The sequence below is a fragment of the Podarcis pityusensis genome (genome assembly GCF_964106645.2).
Source record: "Podarcis pityusensis genome assembly, chromosome: 16".
NCBI lineage: Eukaryota > Metazoa > Chordata > Lepidosauria > Squamata > Lacertidae > Podarcis > Podarcis pityusensis.
Genome location: NC_138041.1, coordinates 24,259,733 through 24,286,827, shown reverse-complemented (window position 1 = coordinate 24,286,827; position 27,095 = coordinate 24,259,733). Strand labels below are relative to the sequence as shown.

Sequence of the window (27,095 nt, the reverse complement as noted above, 5' to 3'; positions counted from 1 at the left end):
AGTTTTCTCTTTTCTACAATTGCCATCTTTGCTTATAAGCCTAGAGTATGACTGTGGGAAGGAGAAATAATAGATTTGTTACGTTGGTAGCTACATGAAGTGTTTATGTGCTGATATATAATGCCCTGACCAATATCTTTGCCCAAAAAGAAAGGCATAATGGAAGAATTGTTTTATTCTTTAATAGTTCCTGATGTAAATATGCTGTTATTTGTCATGATAATAGGAAATAATTTGTTAGCAGTTTGACAACAAAATTAAGTAGCTCAGTTCTTTCTTTTAAGCTGAATTACCATGCAGTTATTTTAGGGTGTTGATACTGGTTCAAAGGGGAATAGCTGCAAGTTTGAAATACACTTTCTGGTAATGTAACAGTTCAGATCTGACTGTTGTCCAGGGTGCAGTATGCATGAGTAAAGTAAGAGAAAAGATAAGCAGATAATTTTTTTTAAATGGACCATGTTTTGAAAAGGCAAAGCACAAGATAATATTCACTCTTTTGTATTATTAAAATTATCACTATGAAATGGCAGGGTTCCATGTTTGGGATCAAAGAATTTTATGATTTGCAGTTTTATTTTAGAGCATTGTTAAAAGGCTTTTCCTGCTCTACAATTTTTGGATGCAGAATTGAGAAATTTTTTTTATCCTGTTCAACTAGTACTTGTTTTGCCATAAAAAAGATCTGTGCCCTGTTCTCATGTTACTCTTCCAGCATGGGAACAGCATCCATGTTATCTCAGGATATGGTCTGAATACACCTAGCCGAAGTTATGCAGGTCTAGGTGTGGTCAGTGCCTGCATGGGTGACCACCTGGGACCCACATGTACACTTCTCTGCATTCAATTGCTAGCTTTGGGACATAAGTATCACATGGATCTGGCAACTGAGATGTCCACACCAGCATTGCAATACAGTACATATTAGTTGGGCTTAAGAGTCCTTATGGCTAGTGACCATCCTATTTAATTTTATTATTGAATATATGGACTTCTTTTTTTATATTAGGATCTTAGATAGGTTATATCCAACTAACTTACTCAGCGTAAACTCACTGAAAGTAATGGGCCTAAGATAGTCATATTCATTAATTTCAGTGAGCCTACTATAAGTATGATTAACATTGGGTGGAACACACAATTTCCTGTGTTTCATCGCCAATCCAATCCAATTTTATATTTTCTTGGTTCTTCAAGTTTGGCACTTACTGAACTCCACAGTTCCACTTGCCTTGATAAGTATTCCATCACCAGTTAGGGAAAAATTTGAGAGGAGCTTTTTTCTCCATCTTGGACCTGGGGAAGGAGTAGGAATGGTTCTCCAGTTGTACTCTTGGAGTTGGAAGGTGATTTTGCCCTTGCTTGAAGATGCAGCTTGAGGTCAAGGATAAGCAGACGGGCAGAGCCCCAGGAACCATAGTTTTTGGCTCGGCTACCAAGGCTAGCCAAAAATGATGTACCTTTGACATTGATAATTTTTCTCTTTTTGTAGTACATCAAGAGAGCTTGAGAGGTGGCTTCATGCTGTGTTTTTTGGATGATGGAGCAGGAATGGATTCAAGTAAGTGAAAAGAGATTGGAGAAAAACTGGAAATGTGAACCTTGAAGATACTATTTTACAACTGGAACTATGATGATTAGGAAAAATTCATTCTACGTTAACATACACTAGTGGTCAAAATTGTGGAAACCTTTTGGAAGAAGTGTATTTCCAATATTTGATGGCTCATAACACCACCTTTTTTGAAGTAATACCATAAAATTATATATCAGCGGAAAGATAATTTAATGAAGAATGTAATAAAACAAGGTTTGTTCAGTTATCTGTATTCTATCAAAAGTTATAGCCAAATAACCAGAAAAAGGAAGCACAACTTGCTTAGGTTGATATGTAGTAGCTGTCCTTCATTTGAATGTAGCCAATGAGCATGAGTGTTTAGAGAGCCAATCAGGTGTCATCTGGTTTTGCAATGATCCAATCAGGTCGCAGTAGTATTTGGCTATTGATGTTATGTGATTGCTATCAAGTTGGTTGGGTTTTTTGTGTTCTTTCATTTAGAGCTTGTAAAACCTAATAAAACTAAAGAAATGGCGTAAAGAGATGACTGGTCACCCAGAAAGCGATATAAAATAGTACTATTAAGTGAACAAGGCTACCGTTATGAAGAAATTAGAAGAAAAATTGGTGGAAACTTAACCCAAGGTGGCATTTCTGAATTTTTGAAGAGGTATAAGGAGACTCAATCACTGCAAAATCAGACTGGTAAAGGCAGGAAAAGGTGCACAACAGCAAGTGACGATAGAAGAATTGAGAGACTGTGCCTACATGACAGAAGAAAATCATCTGGATGTGTTCAAGATGACATGGCTAAATGTAATGTGAAGTTGAGTGCAAGGACTGTTCGGCGCAGACTGTAGGAATATGTTCTAAATGCTAGAATTCCAAGGAAAAAAGCCATTGTTAGCTCTTAAACAAAGGTTGAAAAGATTAAACTGGGCTAAAACCCATGTTAACTGGAAGTCACTTAACAATGTTACTCAGATTGGATCAAGTTTAGTTATGATTTATGTTTGTTTGTTTAAAATTTTGGAAAACCAATAAAAAATTTTTTGGGGAAAACCAAACCCATGTTAACTGGATAGTAGAACAACAGGGCTGTGTTATTAGGAATTATGAGACCAAAATCTCCTTGGTAGTGATTGCATGAAATACATGAGGAGAAGCTTTGGAGAAGATTTACATCCTATTTGCATTACACGTACCATGAAACACCCAGTTAGTGTTATGATCTGGGGTTGTATGACAGCAAAAGGTGTGGGCAAAATTTGCGTCATTAATGAGAATGTAAATGCCCTAAAATACATAGCCCATACCTTAACCCAACTGAAAATCTATGGAGCTGACAAAAGAAACTTGTTAGTCAGAAACAACCCAGCAATAAAACCCAATTAATAGAGGCAATAATTCAATCTTGGTTTCACGTTATTACAGCTGCAGAACTAAAAAAACTTAGTTCATGAGAAGGCATTGTAAGGTCATAATTAAAGCTAACGGTTACCCAACTAAGTATTAATTGACATGGTGAGAATTTTTGTGTATCTCATTTTTTCTATGTGTTTCATGTTTAGAACTGCTGTTGTAATATATGATCCTTCATAAAAGTTATTGCATTATGTTCTTCATTAAATTATTTTTCCATTGATACATAATTTTATGGTATTACTCCAAAAAAGTGGTGTAATGAGCCACCAGACCTTGGAAATACACTTTCCCCAAAAAGTTTCCACAATTTTGGCCATTAGTGTAGTTAGAGGGATGTGGGTGTAAGTTCATGCAAAGTAGCCTTCAAGTGAGAATGTTTTGCTTTTTGTTCTGAACAACTATCGACAAAACAGTAAAAGCAGTACAATAAAACATCATTTCCCAGAAGCACGAAAACAAAAGTTCTGAATTCCGCTGTTTAATTAGGCAATCAGATATTGCTTCCAGATGATCTTGAAGATGATGGAGATTCTTCAGAAGAAATTACTCTTGAGTCAGACACAGGAACCGAGCAGCTAGTACAGTGCCTTTCTCCTCTGTTGTTGTTTTTGCAGTTGGATTCAAAACTATGCTTACTTGATCTCTTGAGAGACATTCAAATATTAGAAGATCCCCACAGATCTTGTAGAATTCTGATTACTGAGTACTTGAACTTCCAGAGTTCAGAGGACTGAGAACACTAGCTGTTGTGTCCTTCATCATGGTATTTTTATCAAATCCAGAAGAAAATCCAATTGCTGTTGGATTACCTGGCGAATTCTGGTCTACTTAAATATATCACCTGTCAAACCAAGCGAAGTATGTTGCAATCAGAGTTGCAAAATTTGCTGCAGCCACAGAAAATAATAAAAAAGTAACAGCTATATGCTGTTAGCTAGCAAAGTATACATTTGCTCACCCACACATCAGCTGGGTTTATTTACACTGCTTCCATTTTTATTTTTGATCATGAAATAAGTAGAGTACAGCATTATGTCCAGATGTATGAGAATTATTTCACTGCTGATTGCAGGATGGCTTCTTATGACCTAGTTATGTAACTTCCAGGCATTTGTCTGGATCCTGCGCATCAAATTGGAGAAAAATTAATACCCAAGAAAGGTCCTCAGTGGCTTCAGGTTGGTGGAGAAGACAAGGTTACTTGACAACTAATTTTGCTAACTACACCAGTGTGGAATTTGGCCTGGAATCTGTATCAGCAGGAGCAGAGAGGCCTCCCAGCTGTCATCTTCGAGAATGGGTACTGTGAGCCTCAAACTATACAATCTGACAGATCGTTAAAACTGAGGTTAACCTTGAAAATTACATTTGCAGCACTTCAGACTCCTTTTCTGGTTGGCATGCTCCTTTTATGTTCAGCTGACATATTAAAACCTGCTATTCTCTTGTCCAGCCACTTCATCCGTGATAATGATGTCTTCACTATTGCCAAGTCTATACCATTATATATACTCCTGCAGTCAATGCACTCATGCTATCAGAATACTACCGTGCCAAGTTGGCTCCTGCAAACTCTTCAAATCTAGCATTGCCAATTGAGAGCAAAATACATCTTTAAGAACAGCAAAGTGTTTGTGCAGTAGAAGGACTATAACATCTGAAGAGTGTGACCTAGGTCATGAGACTATTTAAACTTCCCATCTTCCTAGCATGTTTTCAAAGTGATCATGGAGAAAATAGTAAAACTACAACAGTATTAAAAATTATCTTTTGAAAATGTTTAAAATATAATAGATTACTAAACAATAAATCAGTCGAAAAAGTTGCTCTATCCCAACACAAACTCCACTTAACAGCAATAAGTTTTATATTCTGGGGGCAAAGACTGATAGCAGTCTTCAAACAGTGAAAATGGTGGAATCCGTCTGCTACATCAAGTGACCTGATGGTGTCTCTTCTATGTCACTGCTGAAAGAGCATAATATGAGCCTGCTGTATGATGCTAATTGCTCATTAATCCTGCATCCTGTTCTCACAGTGGCCAGCCAAGTGCCTGTAGGAAACCCTCAAGCAGGATATGTGTAGCTACCTTTGAAAGTGACTCTGAAACTACAATTAATCCAGAATGCGGCTGCCAGACTGGTAACTAGGAGTGGCTACTGGGACCATTTGACACCGGTTTAAAAGACCTACATTGGCTCAAAGTTTGGTTCTGAGCACAATTAAGTGCATTTGTGATGACATGAATGAATGAATATTTATTTGCATCAGCCATAGCAATAAAACAACAATATGATTTACAAAGAATAGAAATAAAAAGTCAATTATATAAAATACATTTTAGGGTTTTGAATCAATAGTCAAATAGTAGATCTTATTCTGATTGCCCCAGCTAAAAACCTTGCTTGCCTTTGCTGTCACCTGCTCATCTTGATCTGCCAAGAGAAAGGACACTGTGGCAGTGGTTGGGCAACCTGGAATGGACAAGAAAAGTGGTGACCTTTAAACCCCTAAATTGCTTTGGCCCTGTATACCTGAAGGAGCATCTCCACCCCCGTCATTCAGCCCAGACACTGAGGGCCTTCTGCCAGTTCCCTCATTGCAAGAAGTGAAGTTACAAGGAACCAGGCAGAGGGCCTTCTTGGTAATGGTACCCACCCTTCGGAATGCCCTCCTGTCAGATGTCAAAGAATTAACCAGTTATAAGCCTCCTGTAGACATCTGAAGGCAGTTCTGTATTGGGAAGCATTTAATATTTAATGTACTGTGTTTCTTATAGTCTTCTGGAAGCTGCCCAGAGTGGCTGGGGCTTCCCAGTCAGATGGGCAGGGTACAAGTAATAAATAATTATTACAATTATTATGAATGCAGCAGCACTCTTCCCACCTGCAATTCCCAGAAACTGATATTCAGAGGTGCAATGTGTTTGGCAGTGGAGTTAGAACATGGCTAGTAGTTGTTGATAGCCTCCTCTGAATTTTTCTAATCCTCTTTTAAAGCCATCCAGGTTGATGGTTATCACTGCCATCTGTAGGAGTGATTTCCATAGTTTGTTTATGTACTGCTGTATTTTGTACCTTAGCTAGAAAAAAATGAGTTGAATGACTTGCAATTTTGTATTTGTATAAAATATTATGTTCATTTTTCACATGGTCTAGTCCTTCCCCTGCCCACCCCCTAATATTGTCTCTTCTCCAGTCTTCAGAGAGTAGCTGGAAGTGGGGAGGCAGCAAAAGGTCCTCCTTTCGTTACACTCTGCAGTTTTAATCTGAAAACGTAGGCGCAGCACTGCACCCAGAGCTCAGAAACTGCTTGTGCTAATGTTGTAAACTACGCCCAGAACCATGGGAGTTTCAAACACTGGATCTTTCCCGGTGGCTTTGTGCAGATACTAAAGTGCAGTGGAGAGAGCTTTGAGCTTTGCAGCATCACATGTCAGCTTCCCTATGGCTGACCATGGCTCTCCAGTGGTCAAACTCTAGAGCAGGGGTAGGCAACCTAAGGCCCAGGGGCCAGATGCGGCCCAATCACCTTCTCAATCTGGCCCGCGGATGGTCCGGGAATCAGCGTGCTTTTACATGAGTAGAATGTGTGCTTTTGTTTAAAATGCATCTCTGGGTTATTTGTGGGGCATAGGAATTCATTCATTTTTTTCTTCAAAATATAGTCCGGTCCACCACATGGTCTGAGGGACGGTGGACTGGACCGGCCCATGGCTGAAAAAGGTTGCTGACCCCTGCTCCTGAGTATAATAAACTGAAAGAATGAAACTTTCTGACCAAATGTTTGAAATGGTTGAGAAGCTACAGTGGTGTAATCCACTGTATCAAAAACTTTTATAAGATGAGAAAGAAGCATTATCCTTTTTCTCCAGTTTGATATGATTAATTAGACTACTATTCCTATCTCTGTTCCAAACATAGACCTACACATCTGTGAAGGAAGTAGTTCTAAAACCTTACAAACTCCATGTAATTACACCTTCAACCACATGGAGAAAACATTGACCCTAATACCCATCAACCGTCAAACTGGAGCAGACCTTCTGTATGGGCACATTTCTGCCCCAGAGTTCAAGGTCTTGTAGGAATATCTCCAGGACAACCTGGAAAGGAGGTTTATGAGCCACGTATCTCCCCAGCCAGTCCATCTATATTCCCTAACTTATTCCCTAACTTTTTGCAGATGAGTCCCAATAGTTTACTAAATTGACCTGGTATGAACCCTGGAGGTGGATAAATGGAAGACCATGTCTCACACCCTCTGCAACCATTTCAAGTAGTTTACCTATGCATTGTTTCTGAAACTTTCTAGCACTTTTCCAGCAATGTGATTAGACTTCCTTGACTAGCTCGTGATGACAAATGTAGATGACATATTGAGTTTCTGTGAGTAACCTGAGGAACATAGACAACATGTCTGCTTAGTCTTGGAGCTACTATGTGAACACAAGCTTTCCCAGGGACCTTCAAATGGTTTAATGGAAAATGATGTTCCTCCATGGATACACAAAGATCCCAGCAGTGCTTGGGGCTTTGCCAACTTCTTCTGCAGACTTGTTTATACCACCTCCCATCTGGTTTCACCTTTCACTGAGCTTCTGAGAAAGACCCTGTTGCAGGTGTGAAATATGCATTCAAAAGGCTGAAGGCTATCTTCATCTCTGACCCCATTCTGCTTCACCCTCACCAAAGTCAACCATTATAATAACAGCAGGTGCATCCAGTAAGGTTGTGGGGGCCATTTTGTCCCACTGCCAGAACCTCATATTTACATGCAGCATTTTATTTGCAGCAACAGGCCCCTACTGAAGAAAATGATGACTTCTAGGATTGGGAGCTACTGGCCATCAAGGCAGGATCTGATAACAGAAACGTATCATACATTTGGATCATAAAATGTACAAAACCTCATCAGTTGTTATTTGTTACACTTGGTAGTTGCAAACCAATATTACGGGAAGAATGGCAAGGTTGATTTTTTTTTTTTATCTTGAAAAGATGGGCTCTGTTCCTGTGAATAGATTCTACTATCCTTAATTCTTACCCCTCCATGGAACTATCAATGTGGACTTCCCTCCCAGGCTCAGAGAGCCCTGCCAACTGATGCATATGCCATTTAGCATCTGATTGGTGTAGCAGCCGATGTTGACTGACCTCATGTCCATATAAGGGCTACTACCTGTTCCACCACCAGAGATACTACTTTCATGAGTGTCCACTTAAGCTTGAGACCCTCCATGGCTGCCATCTTGCTCCTGCTGGGGTACTGCATTCCTGAGAAGCTTCTGACTTCTGGTGCCTATCCATATGAAAGGATGTAAAACACTGTCTAGTTCTGTGATGTTGTTACCTGGAACAAGACCCCACACCAGAGACCCCAGGGTTTACCCCTTGGAGACTATGAGTCAACAACTCTTTGGCCTTCATTGTTAAACTCCTATCTGCATGAGGAAATGCTAGTGATCTTAATTGTGATTGATATGCACCTCGAAATGGGGCATTTCATTCCAAATTGGGGCCTACTGTCTTGTCCCCACCGACACACTGTAAACCAGGCATTCCACTTCTGTGAGCTTACGGATAAATGTACTCTCAGGCCACTGGTTTCCGTTCATCTCTTTGTTTCTGGAAGGCATTAATGGAGCTGCTGAGAATAATGTGGGTATGTCTGTCCATGGCATATCACCCATAAATCAATCAGCAAACTGGTAAACTTGCTGCTCCCTCAGCTGTCATCAGGATGAATGGGTCTTCTTTTGTCATGCACAGAATTCACCTGTAACTACACCACTCATGTATATACCAGATATCGTTTTATACCAGTTATGGATACCACCCCAGGGACCTTGCAACAATCCCCACTTTATCCTTGGTCCATGCTGCTGGAGTTGAACTCGTACATCTGTACAAGGTTCAACAGCTGATCCAGCAACTGGACTTAATAATTTCTTGTAATACAGGCAGCAACTGTTTTAGGCGTGTCTGATATGTGTGCCACTGCACACGTGCATTGTACTGCATCCGTGACACAAAATGTCACAAAAAGAGGTTGGGCACAGTCTTTTCAGGCTTTTTCAGTGGTGTTTCAAAAAAATGTGCTTTCACGTAAATGGGTGGTTCCTTGGAACATAAACTCCCACGTAAATTGGAAGTTGCCTATACTGAATTTCAGAAAGGCTGGATGTTTTTGCACGTTTCCATCACATGTGGAGATACTTACCAGGTATGGGGCAGACTCTCCAGCAATATGGTATGGCACTGGGATAGAGCATTGCCAGATTCCTAGGGGTTAGATACCACCTATATATGAGTTTTAGGGTTAATTCTCTATTGCTTGCTGAATACTTATTTTTATTTTTTTGTCCAAAGTCTATTCCATTGACCTGGGTCAGGTTCATAACCGAAATCACATTCCCTTGGATGTTTAATAGGGTCAAGTAAATCCACTGATGCCCTGACTAGAATTTTACAGATTGTGAATGTTATACCTGGGCCTTGTCCTGTGTATAATGCAGTACTTTCAAATGAGGTTAGTGATCTTGTGACAGTCTTTCTGTTAATAGGGTTAGCCATAAAACTGGATTTGGTGAATTAACAGCCAAGGGATTTGTAAATATCCTAGTTTAGTCATTATTTCTTGGTCTGATAGTGGTGTATTTCTGTTATAAACGTGACTTAACTGATGTAGTAAGGCTGCAATACATCCGGAATTTTATCCGGGATTCGACTTGTGGCAGTCTGAGCGGAATTTTCGCAAAGCGTCTGAAATTCCTTCCTAAAGACGTCTCAGAATTTGCCTCCTTTCATTCTAAATTATATACCTCACAATCCACAAGCAAAGAAAGATATCCACAATATCTTAGTAAACGTACCTATACCATCACTAACTCCTGATGAGGAAACTTTTTAAGATAGCTCTATCTCACTGGAAGAAATTAACAATGTTTTTAAAAAACTGAAACTACATAAAGCTCCAGGACCAGATGGCTGCTCTCATTGGTGAAAGCTTATATCTCACCCCTGAAGGCACCTCCTGGAGGGTGACAGGCACCCTCCTTGTTGAACTAAAAGTTGTTGACTTTCTTTTTCCAGAAGGCTTTTTAAGGTAGTGTTTAGATTTATGTTTGGTTTTATTATTATTTTTATTTTTCTGTAAGGCTATGCTTTATATATGCCACTTAAAAATGCTAACAACCAAGCTGTACATAAGTGCTGCTTAAATGAATGAATAAATAATCCCATACAAAGTAGACCCGTTGAAATTATTGGACCTAAATTGGTCATGTCCATTAATTTCAGTGGGTCTGTTCCGTATAGGACTAGCATTGGCTGCAACCTGTATGTTATTATGACATGGAAGTAAAGAAAATTAGGGAGACACTTATTTTAAGTAACAACCCCCCTGTTTCTGTTGTTTTTAGATGATGCTGCAAGTGTGATTCAGTTTGGTAAATCTGCTAAACGGTCCCCAGAATCTACTCAGATCGGACAGTATGGGAATGGCTTGAAATCGTAGGTATTTGAAACCTCCTGAAACCTTTTGGTTTGGCTAAGGAGGTATAAGAAGCAAGAAAGATAGAGTTTTGCTTTTCAAATCATTCAGAATTTTTGCATTGACTTGGCTTGCTTCCCTAGCACTACTTATGTCCTTTGTGTATGTCCTTTAACCTTATTTCAGGAATCAAGTTTAAGTTGCAGGCCAACAGCATTCCATGTTTTTATTCTCTCAAGGCAATTTTGTATAAGACAGGACATCCCCCCCCCCGAATACCCTTAGCACTTTATAGGTAATAATTAAACTAACATCCTATGAAACACTGGGTGATCCCACCCAGTAGTTGCTGCGTGTTAAGTGGAGACAATATAGGAATGTGTGGGCATATTTCCTGATTCCCCCAGAGTGTGTGGGCAGAGTAGCCATTGCACAGCACTACCTTAAAGAGCAACTCATACAAAAAGCAATCTTCTGGTCTGGCTAAGAAGAATTTGGTTGTCTTCTCTATTAGATAGTCCTTGCAGATTTTCATGAACAAGCATGTGTCTACTCCCAGTTGGCTGTCTGTAGCTACAAACATTGGAACAGAAATTACTTGAATATAGCCCGAAATCCTGATTTCATATGAAAACTATTGTTGCATGCTACCCCAATCTCAGAGCGGTGCAAGATTCCAGGGGTTCCAGGCGCTTAACCCAGGGTTCATGTTTTCGTTTGGTAATGAAGCACAGTGGAAACTGAGATGTCTTTATGATATATGGTTTGTTCACACACATATGCAACCTCAGCTTAATGGAGGGGCTCACTGTATTGACACCCCAAAAAGTGTCTTCTTTCTCCCATAGCTGCAGCCTTGGATTCAAGCAGAAATCGGCCATGGCACACACTATTTCCTATCTGCAGCTTTCCCCCTCTGGGTTACACCACAGCAAACTCAGACCTCAAACTTTGTCCTTCTAGCTATCTAAGAGCTGGAGGAGGGTCCCCTCCCATTTGGCACAGAGCCCCCTCTCTTTTGCTCTCTTAATGGCCCATCACCCAGGTGATTGCCTCAACACAGGGAGCTGGCTTATATTCTAACATTTGGGGGGGGGGTTACAGCTGGCTGGCACCCACAAACTCAACTATATTTCAGCCAGGTATGCCAGGAGTTAGTTGGCAGTTACACTCAGGTATGTTGCTCATGAATCAAGCAATAGAGATTGAGCAAAAATCAGCTGACTTGGGACTGAGTAATGGCTCCCTTGAGGCAACTGACGCCTGGCAGTAGAGACATTAATAAAGACAGAAATCACAACAACCAATCTCTGCTGAACAAACATGTTGCAGACAGAATTATTCCATTATCTTGCTCATGTCTTTGTGTGATATGAGTGATTAATGAGGTGAGATCTATTGCTAAATCCTTTGGAGTGTCTTATGAAACCATTTCATCACCGTCATCATTATTGTTTACTGATAATTTGTATTGCAGATAAGAGTTAAGCAGCAACTGTTGGTGAGGTTTCTGCTGAGTCTTCTATGCCATGCTGTCCGAAAGCAAAAGAAAGTGCACAGTATGAGTTCGTGAGACAACAAATAACTTCAGCCAAGGAGGATTTAATGCCTTTGTGGACTGAACCCTAAATCCAAATGAACTCTGCCCTTTCCCAAACTTAGAATCAATAGAATCTTAAGAGTTGGAAGGGACCCAAGGGTCATCTAGTCCAACCCTCTGCGATCTCAGCTAAAGCATCCATGACAGCCATTCAACCTTCTGGCAAGCCATCTTCAAATTTTATTTTATCTATTAAATTTGCATACTGTTCTTCATCCAAAGATCCCAGCCTCCTTGGGGAGAGCATTCCACAAAACAGAGTTGCTGAAGAAAAGCCGTATTCTCGTGTTGCAGATTTCTCATGAAGGACGCACACAAAGAAAGGCCTGAGCTGATAATTGCAGGGTCTGATTCAGGTCATATGGGGAGGAGCAGTCCTTAAGGTATTGCAGCTCTGAGCAATTTAAGGCTTTATAGTTCAAAGCCAGCTCTTGGAATTGGGCCCAGAAACTAATCGGCAGCTAGGCCAGGATTGGTGTAATACGCTTATATTATCTTGCCCTGGTGAGCAACCTGGCTGCTGAATTCTGCACCAACTGAAATTTATGTAGCATGTGCAGAGGCAGCCCAATGTATAAGTTGCATAATCTAACCTAGTGGTTACCAGAGCATAGACAACAGAAGTTAGGCTATCCCTGTCCAGGTAGGAGTGCAGCTGGGCCATCAGCTGAAGTTTATGGAAGGCACTCGGTGCCACTGAAGCCACCTGAGCCTCAAGCAATAGCAAAGGATCCAGAAATACCCATAACGTACGTACCTGCTCCTTCAGAGGGAGTGTGACACCATCAAGAGCAGGCAACCTCTCATCCATCTGATCTAGGGAACCACCAACTAACAGTCTTACCTGGATTGAGCTTCAGTTTGCCGGCTCTCATCTAGTTCATTACCAAGGGAAGACAACAGTCCAGCATATCCACTGCCACACTTGCAGATGTAAAGGAGATGTAGAGCTGTGTGTCATCAGCATATTCTGACAACGTATTCCAAAATGCTAGATAACTTCACTCAGCAGTTTCATGTAGAGGGAATAAAATTGAACCCTAAGGAACTCATATGTTGAAGCTTCCATGGAGGTGAAGAGCACTCCCCAAGCATCACCCTCTGGAAATGGCCATCCAAGTAAGACCAGAGCCACTGCAAAGCAGTGCCAGCCATCCCTGACTCGGACAGCTACTCGAGAAGGATAGCATGGTTAGTGGCATCAAGCCACGGAGAGGTTGAGGAGCATTAACAGGGACACATTTCCTCTATCTCTCTCCCAATAGAGGTCATCATACAGAGTGACCAAAGGAGTTTCTATGCCAAAACCGGGACTAAACCCGAATTGAAAAGGTTCCCAACCTGTTCCCTCTCCCTAAGTTCTGGAATATACCAGGGAGCCAAGTGGGCTCCATAAAGCAGGAGAGGGCACTGGATTTGCACATTTATCCAAAGAAAACCACTTGGCAGGCAGTAGTATTGCTTCCTGCATATCGTCAGTGGGATTTCATAGTCTGGAGACGATGAGAAGCTAAACTCATGGTGGTGAACATGGTGGTTTGTCTAAGAAAACATTACAAGCTGGTTTGTTGGAGTTACATCTAAAAGCTCACTTGCTGTCATGTGATCCCATGACAGTTGATACCCGAAATCTATAGTGGGTGGAGAGCACCACTAATACCTGTTTGCAGACCTTGCAGCTTTGGTGAATTAGATTGAAGTAATGGCAAATTCTTAAAGAAATGGGAGTGCCTGATCATCTCATCGTGTCTCCTGAGAAATCTCTATGTGGGACAAGAAGCTACAGTTAGAACTGGATATGGAACAACTGATTGATTCAAAATTGGGAAAAGAGTACAACAAGGCTGTATATTGTCTCCCTGCTTATTTAACATATGCAGAATTCTTGATGTGAAATGCTGGACTGGATGAATCCCAAGCCGGAGGTAAGATTGCTGGAAGAAATATCAACAACCTCAGATATGCAGATGACACAACTTTGATGGCAGAAAGTGAGGAGGAATTAAAGAACCTCTTAATGAGGGTGAAAGAGGAGAGTGCAAAATATGGTCTGAAGCTCAACATCAAAAAAACTAATACCATGGCCACTGGTCCTATCACCTCCTGGTGAATAGAAGGGAAGAAATGGAGGCAGTGAGAGATTTTACTTTCTTGGGCTCCATGATCACTGCAGATGGTGACAGCAGTCACGAAATTAAAAGACACCTGCTTCTTGGGAGAAAAACAATGACAAACCTAGACAGCATCTTAAAAAGCAGAGATGTTACCTTGCCGACAAAGGTCCGTATAGTTAAAGCTATGGTTTTCCCAGTAGTGATGTATGGAAGTGAGAACTGGACCATAAAGAAGGCTGATTGCCAAAGAATTGATGCTTTTGAGTTACGGTGCTGAAGGAGACTCTTGAGAAGTCCCATGGACTGCAAGATCAAACCTATCCATTCTTAAGGAAATTAGCCCTGAGTGCTCACTGGAAGGACAGATCCTGAAGCTGAGGCTCCGATACTTTGGCCGCCTCACGAGAAGAGAAGACTCCCTGGAAAAGACCCTTGTATGTTGGAAAAGATTGAGGACACAAGGAGAAGGGGACAACAGAGGATGAGATGGTTGGACAGTGTTCTCGAAGCTACTAACATGAGTTTGACCAAACTTCAGGAGGCAGTGGAAAACAGGAATGCCTGGTGTGCTCTGGTCCATGGGGTCACGAAGAGTCGGACACAACTAAACGACTAAACAATAATGACTTATGGCTTCTGGAGTTCAGATGCTTTATTCATGCAGGAACTATTCATAGGATGAGTGAAATAGAGAGAAAAATAGCAGACATCTTGTCTGGAGAAAACAACAAACAAAATTGCTAAGCTTTAAGGGTAGAGTTAACTTAGATAGGTTACAAGTAAGTGCTGGCTAGGTTGTTACACAAACAGTGCCCTCTAGTGGTTTAAAGCGACATGCATCAACTAGAAGCTTAAAAGAAGGTAATATATTTGCTTTCCTCCAACAATATTAGGTGTTTTCTGTGGTCTGTCTTCTTGGATTTTCACAAAATGCATAATAATAGTTGCAGAATATTTATAAAGTTACAGCTCTAAATGGAGATCTAAATGGAGATCTTCTCAATTCTTCCAAAGGAAGAATTCATGACCTCGCAGAAAACCCTTATAGCAAATATGGACAAACTGGACAATTCAACAAACTGAAACAATAAAACTATCCATAAAACAATGAACCAATTTATCAGACAGAAAATTGCCTGGTTTGCACCTTAAAGAAAGCCTTCATAAACAAAAAAATGTCTTCAGTAGGTACCTAAACATCTTCACTCAAGGCATCTTTCTGATTTTGTCTGGTAATTTGTTCCAGAGAGCTAGATTTGCAACACTAAAAGCCCAGTTTCTAACACAGGCTAAGTGTGCTTGTGGGCAACCCTTTCACATGCATGATTTACAGAATATGTGCTCGATTTGTACTTTTAACTGGCATCAACTCGGATTGTCATTAGCTCTTCTCTCCTTCAGAATGATCTTGTGATGAAAGACCACCCCAAGTCTTCACAGGATAGCCTATCTATGAACTTGTACAAAATGGAACAAAAGGAAAGAGCTGTGAGAAATAGAAACTTAATTGTCACTAAGATGTGCTGTACTGTACCTCTGTTTCCTCAAGTGCATGTTGCAGATACAGTATGTAAGAAGCTCCCTCATACTGGACTTCCGGGGGAGGCACCTCCAGCAATGGCAGAATTCCTCTGACTGGGAGGAATCTGCTCCGTGGGAATCTGGGTCTGGCCGCCACGGCGAAGGCAGAGACCCGTTAAAATCACAGGCGGGAGAAGCCTGTGAATGTGGGATTCGGCGGGCACCTTTTGTGCCTCCTCCACTCGCGGGGAACCCCGGTTTTTGGGGCTCTGGAGCGACGTGGGGTGAGCGGCACGGTGCATCGAATCGTCTGCTTCTTCCATGGAGCGAAGCCGCATAGCTGTTGCCGGAGAGCGCTGACCTTTTCCTGTGGACAATTTGACTTTAAAGTAATTACCCGTGAGTAGAGCTGAAACGGAAGAATTGGATCTCTAAAAGTTTAATTTGGTATCGTAACGGGGAGGTTCAAAACAGGAAGTCCGCCTTCTCTTTTTGTAAATAGACTGAGGCAACGAAGTTGCAAGCTGAAGTCCTGGAAGGTCTTTTGTAAAAGATCAAATTTCAACGGCAAAGAACATTAAACCCCCTCTTGGAGGCAGGAGAAGAGAGGGGGAAGTTGCGGATTGAGTATGCCTGCGGGAGAGAGCGAAGAGGCTTAAAACACCGCCGCTCTGACCCTGGGAACGGGCTGCTAGTAAGACTGATTTTTTTTTCTTTTTTTTGGAATGTTCATTGACAGTGCTTAGAACGTTCATTGACAGCTAGCTAAATAAGAGAAATACATTGTTTCTACTGTTTCCGGCTGTTTTTAAAAAAGGAGGAAAGTAACTGAAAATTGAAACTAACTTCAGATTATTGAAACTGTGTTTAAAAGAGGACATATTGACTGATACAAATACAACCTGTTTTCCCCTAGTGGAAGCTTTTGAAATTGGTTACTTTATAGGAGCTGGGCTAGGGGAATTTCCAGCTGCAAGATAAGGAAAGTCTGAGACTTTGGAATTAACCTTGAATCTCTTAAGTGTTATGGCAAACGGAAAGGAAAAAACAGACGGGATGTCGACAGAGGAGGCCTTAGTGGCTGCATTATTGAAAATAAACGATTCGCTGGAACAACTCCACAAGAAAACAGATGCGATAAATGTGAAATGTGAAATTGGATGTTGCAAATATTGAAACTGACTTAATTGCAGAAAGTTTAAATAATTTGGGACAAAAGGTGAATACCAATTCAGAAACCACCCAGAAACTGATACAGGAATCTACTCTGATACGGCAAACTGCAGATGAAGTCAGGGAAAAAACCCTTGCTGCTGAACTTAAAGTAATACAACTGGAGAGGAGAGTCCCATCCATACAAAGACAACTTGATGAACATAAGCTGACATTCGTTATGATTGAACTTAAAGAAGAACGGATGAATTTGAGGACCAGAGCCCTATCTCAATTGGAAAAGGAAAGCCTGACAGAGTTTCAGGAGGCGACAGGACTAACATTGGTTGAGAAAGAGAGGTATTTGGGAGTTAGTATGACCGCCAAAAATGTGAATCTGCTTAAGGACAACTGTGAAGGATGTTGGAGTGAAGAGAAGGGGGATTTGGAAATATGGACAAATCAGAAGTTGTTACTGTTGGGCCGAGTCATTGTGGTGGGGATGAGGGCTGCTGTGTTGCTGGGGATGTTGCTTTTGTTTCAAACATTGCAAGCTCTGGATGGGATGGAGGGTCTCAGGAGGTGGCAGAGGGATGCGCCTAGAGTTGTTTGGCAGGGCAGGAAGCCTCGAGTTAAGCTTAAGATATTGATGGATGCTAAAGAAGGAGGTGGACCTGCCCTGCCAGACCTTTAAACTTCGTTGTGAACCACCTGCCTTTTGCTGGCTGAGAGAATGGTTGCTCCTTGAAAACACTGAAGTGTTGGACAATGGCAGACGAAGTTGATGGACTATAGGGAATTGGCGGAAATGACTGGCAAGATCCGAGACCAGGGTGAAGAGTCGGTGGAAGAAGATTGGAAAAACTTTAAAGACTATTTAGAGAAATATTGTAAAATTAAGGAATGTTAGAAAAATGTTGGAATGAAATTACATGGCTTTAGTAGAAATGTCATAAGGAATTAAGTATAAATAGATTAATAGAAAATTAAAGGAAAAGTATGGCAAGAATGTGTTAAGATAATTATAGAACAGAAAACAGAGTAAGATGGAAAGGAATTGCTGAAACAAATAATAGAAGTGGAATACAAAAAGGGAGGTATGAGGTATGAGGAAGTCGCTGGAAATAAGTGAATGAAATATAAGATATTGAAAATGTTTGAGGTGTTTTTAAATTGTTTTTGTTTGTTTTTGCTTGATTTGTTAGTCCATGTAGTGTTTTTGTTTTGTATTCGTATTCTTTTTTCTTTTTTTTTTCTTTTTCTCTTTGTTTGTAGTGCTGTGTTGGAAATTTTGGAAAAGTAATAAATATCATTTAAAAAAAAAAAAAAAGCTCCCTCATACTGAATCAAACCATTGACCATCTAGCAAATACATCATTGTCTATGCTGACAGTAGCACCTCTCCAGAGTTCCAGATGAGGGCCTTTCCCAGCCCTACCTGGAGATACCTTGAGACTGTCTATAAGCAAACCATGTTTACCATTGAGCCACAGTCCCCTCTTCAAAAGGACTAGGGCAACAAATAGTGTGTGTTGAAATCTAAATTTCTTGTCAACAAGAAGTTTCTCTTCTGAAACTAAGTAGGAGAGCATTGATCTGTTGTACATTTATATATTTTGCTCCATATGCACATCTAATCAAACTGCCATGGACGCTCCAAGGCACAGAAGCTACTTGAACTCTGGAATATGGGAAGAATCTGGATTATGGTGTCTATTCTGTTATTTTACATCTACATATAATTATTGCTGATGAATTTTAACGCCAGAGTAGGGCGGGACAATTGGATTATTTGTAGGAAAAGTCTTATCCATTGAAAAATGCATAATATAAAAATCAGCTACTATTTTGGATAACTGGTTGACAACCCTAATTAAGAATTTTAGTTGAGTAATCATACACATTTGATTTACGTATTTCCCAATCTCAACATAGGTGCCATATTTTGAAACATCAGTTGGAAGTATGACATATTTTTAATGCTGTCATTCATTAGAAATATTATTTTTTAATATTTTTCATATTGGAAGTAACACACCAAAAGCAAAATAGTCTCAGAAGTAGGCAAATCTGTCTTCCTTAACCTACTTAAATATTGTCCTTGTTGATTAAAACTGTTCCACTCCACTTAATCAACAAGGGTTTTATCTTATTAATCTACTAACTAGGGTTGCAAGCTTTATTAATGATGTAACTACATATCAGAAGTCCTATAAACAGGAAATGTGGCAGAAAGTTTGGTGATAAGATTCACGCAAGTGTCCAGATAAATGAATGTGTTGCATTACGATTTATACAACAGAGGTGCTGATTGGATGTGAAGTATCACTCAATTTAGTTAGCAGGTTGCTGGTTTTTGTTGTGCCGTTATGAACAAGTCAGTATCTTGGTCACACTGGAATGTGACTTAAGTGTCGGGTACTTGCTTCAAGTTGGAACAGTAAACAAGTTTACATCTTTGGTTATCAGAAAAAAAATGCTGTTTATTAGGACGTGGATAGCAGAGTATTTTAATATTGCTCCTAAGCTGTACAGTGGTACCTTGGTTTGCAACCGTTTTGGATTACAACCACGTCAAACCCGGAAGTGTGTGTCCCTTTTTTATTATTACAACCCCCCTTCTTTTTTGGGGGGGATTACAACCCCCCCCTTTTTTTTTAGGTCCCATTGGCGAAAGCATGCCTTGGGTTACAGCCTGTTTTGGTTTACAACTGGACTTCCAGAACGGATTATGGTTGTAAACCAAGGTACCACTGTACTCCGCTTCTGCTTCAAATCTGTGATTAGCTATAATAAATGTATTGATCTTGTGTAAGACTTGTTGGTATGTACCTTAACACTGAAATCTTCCCATAGGGGTTCCATGCGTATTGGCAAGGATTTTATCCTCTTCACGAAGAAGGACAACAGTCTCACTTGCCTCTTCTTGTCTCGCACATTTCATGAGGAAGAAGGAATTGATGAGGTTTGCAAACATTTTGTGACTTTTAGAATCAAACAGTATATACAGACAGCTGTATTAACTTAAGCCATGTTCTTATTACGTATTAACTATGAGGTCTTTCCTCCGATTATTATTATTTTTACTATTTTACACTATCTTAAAATTGTTTCAACTTTCTGCAGTACACAAATCACTACTACTACTACTAAGATTATGAGCCAGCTGAATCAATAATGGAAAATCTTGGAGTTTCTTGAAAGCTTGTTGGAGATAACCTTCATTAGTCGCTCCTTAGTTTTGGATTGTTTAATACAGGGATGAGGAAGCATTTTCAGCCCAAAGGCCACATACTTTCTGGGAAACCTGAGGCCCACATGTCAAAAGAAGGCAGCACATTTAATAAGAATTTTACCTTTGTGCAGTAGGGTAGTTTTTGTGTGGTCTCAACACATCCCTTTCCGCCCTCAGTCCAGGCAAGCCAAAAGCATCACCCAAGTTCAAGGACACATTCCAGCTAGCCAAAACATTCAAGGATCCAAAGCAGGGTTGATTAGTCCTTAGCAGGGTGGAGTGCCTTTATAGTGGAGGATAAGTTGTATAAATGGGGACCTTTTAGAAGCTGCAACCTTACTGAATAACTGTTTGAAAGTGTCCATTTCAAGTCTATTTTATCTTTTTAAATGGTAGGTAATTGTTCCACTGCCCACCTGGAATGCTCGTACTGGGGAACCCTGGACAGACAACATGGAGAAATTCTCCATTGAGACTGAACTAATTTACAAGTATTCTCCCTTTAAATCAGAGCAGGAAATAATGGAACAGTTTAACAAGATCTCTGGGGACAAAGGTGAGAATATAATCTTCATAAGATCAGAGATTTGTGCCCCAAAAGGCACTATATATGCCAAATTTGATGCTTGTGTGTATTATAAGAGTCCAATGCTTATGGGGTTTTTTTTACCCAAAGAAGGAACGGGTATATGACAGAGTTAATATTGTTGTATCTGATGCCTCAGGGACTCTGGTGATAATCTTCAACCTCAAACTGATGGATAATGGTGAACCTGAGCTGGATGTGACCTCAGATCCCCGAGACATCCAGATGGCTGAAACACCACCTGAGGGAACGTAAGCTTGATGCAACCTAAGCTTCATATCTAAGTCTGTTTCTATGAAGCAAATTACTTTGTAGGGAAGGGCATCCCTTGCTTGTAGCAGCTGAATTATTTTTGTGCTTTGGTGGAAGTAGAGGTTCTCTGTCTTCATTTAACCCTTCACGGAGGAGATTGTGGGTTAAATGACTCAGATATAGGAAGTAGAATTTTATGGGCTTGTGAGCACTCGAGACACAGGGGATTTGCAACTGGCCCTTGAGGAATGTTTAAATTCAAGGCCTGTTTCTAGCTGACAGGATCTAGAAATGAGACACTGGTCAATCATAGGTATTCACTTGAGAAACAGAAAGTTGGGAATGTGTGGATGTTAATGCATGGAATGTAGTCTTAAAGCCATATCCACATTTAATCCTCTTTCAAGGAAAGCTAACTTCAGAGGGCTTACTGTATTAGCTTTCTGTTGTTTGTAGTCGCCCCCTCTCCTCCCTCGAGTTCTCTCTCACACACAGAAAACTTAGGAGAGTTAGGGACTCATCTCTCAGTTTGCACTCACTGTGGCAAAAGTCAGAAATGGAGGGGGGGTGGAACATCATGGTTTCTCCAAAGCCTGCCCTGAAGTAAGACTGTTAATTTCACAGCAACCTTCAGAATACGGGCAGAAGCCATGAGAGAGATTCTCATGGCTTCTGACTTCCCCCAAAGGTGCTACAAACACAGAGGTAGGACCATGTCACTCTCCAAACACCTCTGGGGAAATGAAGACAGACTCACTTAGCTTTGAGTTAGGTGGGGGGAAGAGCATAAGGGTTGTCATGTTCAACCCAAACCAAGTTGATTGGGTGAAGATGTATGTCCTTACCTGGGTTTAACTGAGTTGCCCTGACTCTTTTTACACGCTGGGCATATGTGAATAATCTTGGTCTCCTTTTCTGCACACGATGATGATCAGCTAGTGAATGGGTAGAAGGCTGATCTTAAGGGCCGCGGTTTGTTTTCTCCCTCCTTTGACTTCCTGTCAGGGATTCTTTAGCTGTGATTACTGCATTGCAGGGGGTTGGACTACATGATCCTTGGGATCCCTTCCAACTCTACGATTCTATGATTTCCCCCCCTCTTTCAGGAAGCCAGAGCGTCGTTCCTTCCGTGCTTATGCTGCTGTGCTCTACATTGATCCCAGAATGAGGATATTTATCCATGGACACAAAGTGCAGACTAAGCGTCTTTCCTGCTGCTTATTCAAGCCTAGGTATGAGTCATAGCCAAGGATTTACTTTACGAGGGGGCTGTTTGTGCCTGCGTGCCACAGTTTCACAGCAGGGTGAAAAACTTGCATAGGGCTTGTCCACACTTAACTTTTGCCCCACACTTTCCAGACACAGGCCTGTGCTTTAAATCTCTCTGTAAGCACTCCCTCCCCTCTCCGCTCTTTCTCTGTGAAGTCTTCTCTTTAACACTGAATTGGAAGAAACGAAAGTTTGGGTTTTCAGAGGATTGCTGTTCTCTCTGATTAAGTGGTAAGGAGCGGGTTTTCATGGGGAAAGTGCAGGAACAAAAAATAGTGCTCAGACACAGAGCTTTAAAGCATGGGCCTGTGCCACAAAAGGAAGACTGAATGAGCTCAGAATGAACAGTGCCATTTGGCCCCTGCACAGCACCTCATCTTTTCCAAATGTAGGATCATTGGTCTTGCCCTCTTCCACCTGTGGGAAGATGCTGGCTTTGCCTCTTTGCCCTGTGTGTGGAATGCACAGGCTGGGAGAGGTGATGTGCTTTGTTTTACAGAACCTTCTAGAAGGCTCTGCCTGTGGCCTGGAGAGACTGTTCTTATTTGTAAGTCTGCATAAAATGTCCATTCAAAGGACATTACAAAATCTAGAGCCCACACCACCTTGCTTACAACTAAAATCATATAACTACTTAGTTTATTCAACAAATAAACTTGATCCACGGCTCCCAGTTTTTCAAAGTCTCATAGTTTTTTACACCTCCAGCACCCACCTGTTACCCCCTTGCCTACCATCTACTTTGGGAATCACTAAATTACGGAATCCCGATAAAGGACTTGCTGCCTAAATAAACTATACAATAAAAGTGATATTTTATCTGACTTCAGGGACTTTGGGTTGTATCTAAAGATTGTATCTAAAGATTGTATCTAAAGTTGTATCTAAAGATTGCTGTTTAACACAATGTTTTCTCTCTCCTGCCTCTGCCCCCTCTGGCAGGATGTACAAATATACTTCCAAGCGGTTCAAGACCAGAGCGGAGCAGGAAGTGAAGAAAACAGAGCATCTGGCTCGGATTGGTGAGTTCCAGGGCTGGATGAGTCCGCCCAGCCACCTGCTGCCTCAAAGTTCTGATATCCTAAGTAATTCCAGTCCAGCTCTGCTTTTTGTGTTCCTTAAGGAGTTTTTCAGTTGATCAGCAATCAGATGGGCATCTACACACACACACACACACATTGGTCTCTACCTTTGTCAGGTCATTCCATGCACACGTATCCTGTCTATTTTCTGAACCAGGTTCCCTAGGTCAGTTCATGGATATCACTGGAGCTGTGCAAAGGACCATTTGCAAAGTGATAGCCTGGTCCCAAAATGATCAGGTCTTCATATAACTGTAATTGACATTGCAAGTAGAGGTAGCTTCTTGCTTCCACTGTGTAGATTCTTGCTATTTTCTGATACACTAAATCTAATACATCTTCCCTGAGAGCCTGGGTTTTTATTTTTTGTTTTGTTTTGGTTTTGCAGCTCTGTTTGCATTGATTCTACTGTCTCTTTGTGTTTTCAGCTGAAGAAAAGGCTCGGGAAGCTGAGAGCAAAGCCCGTGCTTTGGAGCTGCGCTTGGGAGGGGACCTCACTAGGGAATCCAGGGTAAGATCTGTAGTGTCTGGTGGTTGATTTGAATTCCTAGTGTTCAAGAAGGACAGGGGCACATTTCCTTGAGCTAAGCAGGACTGCTGCCAGTGAATGCAAGAGGCTGAAAGAATGGTGTCTGGTTAGGCTCTCAAAACAGTTCGAGTGTCTGTTCTAGCAGGTGACAGTCAGTATTTCTGCTGGTTTTACTCCTCCTCTGCAGGAGTTAAGAAGCCCCTACGAGTTGTGCCTATGTTCTAAAGTGATGTGTGGTGAAGGGAGGCTGAACATCCTGTGAATAGGATTTGGCCAATTCATCTCTGCATTAATGGCTCATGTAGGTAATAATTGCATAATTCCCTTTTACTTTCATAGAGTTTCTTCTTTTGGAGAAGATTCATTTCAGAATATTCACAGATCAGAATTGCATAGAATCACAGAATGAGGAGCATAGTTTTACAGCTTGCAAATCTGTGAAAATAGTACAGGCACAATTAACAAACAAACAATCTAGCAATAATAATAATAATTTATTATTTATACCCTGCCCATCTGGCTGGGTTTCCCAAGCCACTCTGGGCAGCTCCCAACAGAATATTAAAAGCACAATAAAACATTAAACAGGACTGCCTTCAGATGTCTTCTAAAAGTCAGATAGTTGTTTATTTCCTTGACATCTGACGGGAGGGAGTTCCACAGGGAGGGCACCACTACCAAGAAGGCCCTCTGCCTGGTTCCCTGTAACCTCGCTTCTTGCAGGGAGGGAACTACAAGAAGGCCCTCGGAGCTTGACCTCAGTGTCCGGGCTTAACGATGGGGGTGGAGACGCTCCTTCCGGTATACTGGGCCGAGGCCGTTTAGGGCTTTAAAGGTCAGCACCAACACTTTGAATTGTGCTCGGAAATGTACTGGGAGCCAATGTAGATCTTTCAGGACCGGTGTTATATGGTCTTGGCGGCCACTTCCGGTCACCAGTCTAGCTGCCACATTTTGGATTAGTTGTAGTTTCTGGGTCACCTTCAAAAGTAGCCCCACATAGAGCTCATTGCAGTAGTCCAAGCAGGAGATGACCAGAGCATGCACCACTCTGGCAAGACAGTCCGTGGGCAGGTAGGGTCTCAGCCTGCGTACCAGGTGGAGCTGGTAGACAGCTGCCCTGGACACAGAAATAACCTATACCTTCATGGACAGCTGTGAGCCCAAAATGACTCCCATGCTGTGCACCTGGTCCTTCAGAGGCACAGTTACCCGATTCAGGACCAAGGAGTCCTCCACACCTGCCCACCCCCTGTCCCTCCAAAACAGTACTTCTGTCTTGTCAGGGTTCAACCTCAATCTGTTCACTGCCATCCATCCTCCAACCACCGACACAGGTCCTTCACTGCCTTCACTGGTTCTGATTTAAAAGAGAAGTAGAGCTGAGTATCATCTGCATTTATTTCTTATCAGAAGGAAGAATAGAAGTTTTTAAAATTATTGTGAAAGGTGGAAATCTGTGGCACAATATTTATGATAATTCACTATGAAATAGACTAAATGTAATGCTTAAGTTTAATAGAAGGGTGCGGTTGTAAATAAATATAAATAATGTGATGAATTAAAAGAATAATACATGATAATTTGAAGAAGATAAATAGGAAGACGGAGCATTTATTTATTAAGATATTATATATTGCTTAATTATTTGCATTCCTGAGTGGTATACATAAAAACAATCCCCAGAAAATGGGACAATAAAATAATAAACCTTTTTCATTAAACGGAACACTACCTTAAAACGTCTGCTGGAACAAGAAAGTTAGTAATTTGTCTAAAGTTCAGCAATTTGTGTGTTTTTAATATCTACATGGACTTCATGAGAATCTGATATTGTGTATATTGTGAGAATATAGTTAGCATTAATAAATAAATAAAAAAGACAGTCATTCTGTCTCACCGCTACCATTGTAGAATGCTTTTTTAGGGTCACTAAGGAGAAGCTGTGCATATTAAAACACAAACTTTAGGTAGTGCTTCAAGATTGCGTCACCATTTTAAGTGTGCTTCACATCCGCAGGTCATGTTGCGCCAAGCCCAGGACGTGGCGATAACCATGCGTAGAGAGGCAGATGTTAAGAAGAGGATCAGGGAGGCAAAGCAGCGGTGAGTGGCAGAGCTCCAGTTCTTCCATGCCTCTTGCTTTGTTCCCCTGCTGATAAGCGACTCTCAAGGATCTTGCAGTTCTGAAGGTGTATACATTTCATTTATACCTTACCATGGAAGCCAACTCTTAGAGGCCAAGGGTTCTTCTGCCCCCCCCCCCAATAAAATATTTGTGGGGACTGGGGGCCCCCAAAGTTGATGGACATTGCCATCCAAATTTTGTGCGTGCCCTGTGTCACATGAACAGTTATGCAGGGAGAGGTCCCCCCCCCATATTTTATTCAAGCTGGCACCCCTGCTTTCCAAATTCCTTGTTTAAAAAATGTTTTAATTAGGTGTGGACAGTTCTGGATTTGACCAAAGTTGAAGAATACTGTTCTTGGCAATCCGGAGATCACACTGGATGTAACTGCTTTCAGAGCTTTTAATTGTTTTTGGAATTTTTAACTGATCTAGAATGTTTTTGTTTTGATTTCAAGAGGAAGGGCAGGGTAAAGATTCAATAAATACTAATATCAAGAATTCAGAAAAAAAGCCAGAATTTTTGTCATGTGCAGACCCTCATTTGTTGTACATTCACCCTTTTCTCGTCCATACATTTTCATTCCCCTGTTTCCCCCCACTTTCCAATAAGTACCCACAATACGCTTGTTATTTGTCGGAAGCATTTGACATGTGTGCCCTCCTGGGCACTGGGAAATACATTGGTTGTTCTGTGCTTTGCCAATGGATTTCCAGCCTTATTTGCTGTCTTTTCTCTACATCTTTGTTGCAGAGCCCTCAAGGAACCAAAGGAGCTGAACTTCATCTTTGGTGTGAACATTGAGCAGCGGCATTTGGATGGGATGTTTATCTATAACTGCAGCCGACTGATTAAGATGTATGAGAAGGTGGGCCCGCAGCTGGAGGGTGGCATGTGAGTTTCTTGCAGAGACCTCTAGTTAGTTCTTGCCTTAATGACAAGTAAAGTGAATCGGCCTGTTTCCTCCTGTGTTATATGAGTCTTGATCAGCCCCACCCCCACCCTCCTCTTCCACTTGGTGTATTCTGTACTTTACAAGAAAACGGAGCTGCAGCAAATCAAGTTCATTGCACAGTTATTTTGCATGCTTTATTCAGTTCTTACTATCTTAAGAACATAAGAATAGCCTGTTGGATCAGGCCACCTAGTC

General features: G+C 41.2%; 1 protein-coding gene across 2 annotated transcripts in view; it reads left to right on the top strand.

The window, feature by feature from the left end:
* The window catches only part of MORC2 (MORC family CW-type zinc finger 2), a 47,552-nt gene that overhangs the window by 9,389 nt on the left and 11,068 nt on the right, over positions 1-27,095 (top strand). Inside the window, exons 4-13 of one of the 2 annotated variants that reach the window (XM_080986203.1) lie at positions 1,493-1,561; positions 10,407-10,497; positions 19,721-19,829; positions 20,496-20,655; positions 20,825-20,936; positions 22,044-22,169; positions 23,149-23,228; positions 23,717-23,799; positions 25,838-25,923; positions 26,699-26,839. In XM_080986203.1, the coding sequence (XP_080842329.1) occupies positions 1,493-1,561; positions 10,407-10,497; positions 19,721-19,829; positions 20,496-20,655; positions 20,825-20,936; positions 22,044-22,169; positions 23,149-23,228; positions 23,717-23,799; positions 25,838-25,923; positions 26,699-26,839 (1,057 nt within the window). The remainder of the gene's footprint in view (positions 1-1,492; positions 1,562-10,406; positions 10,498-19,720; positions 19,830-20,495; positions 20,656-20,824; positions 20,937-22,043; positions 22,170-23,148; positions 23,229-23,716; positions 23,800-25,837; positions 25,924-26,698; positions 26,840-27,095) is intronic. The other variant, XM_080986204.1, reaches the window with a different exon arrangement.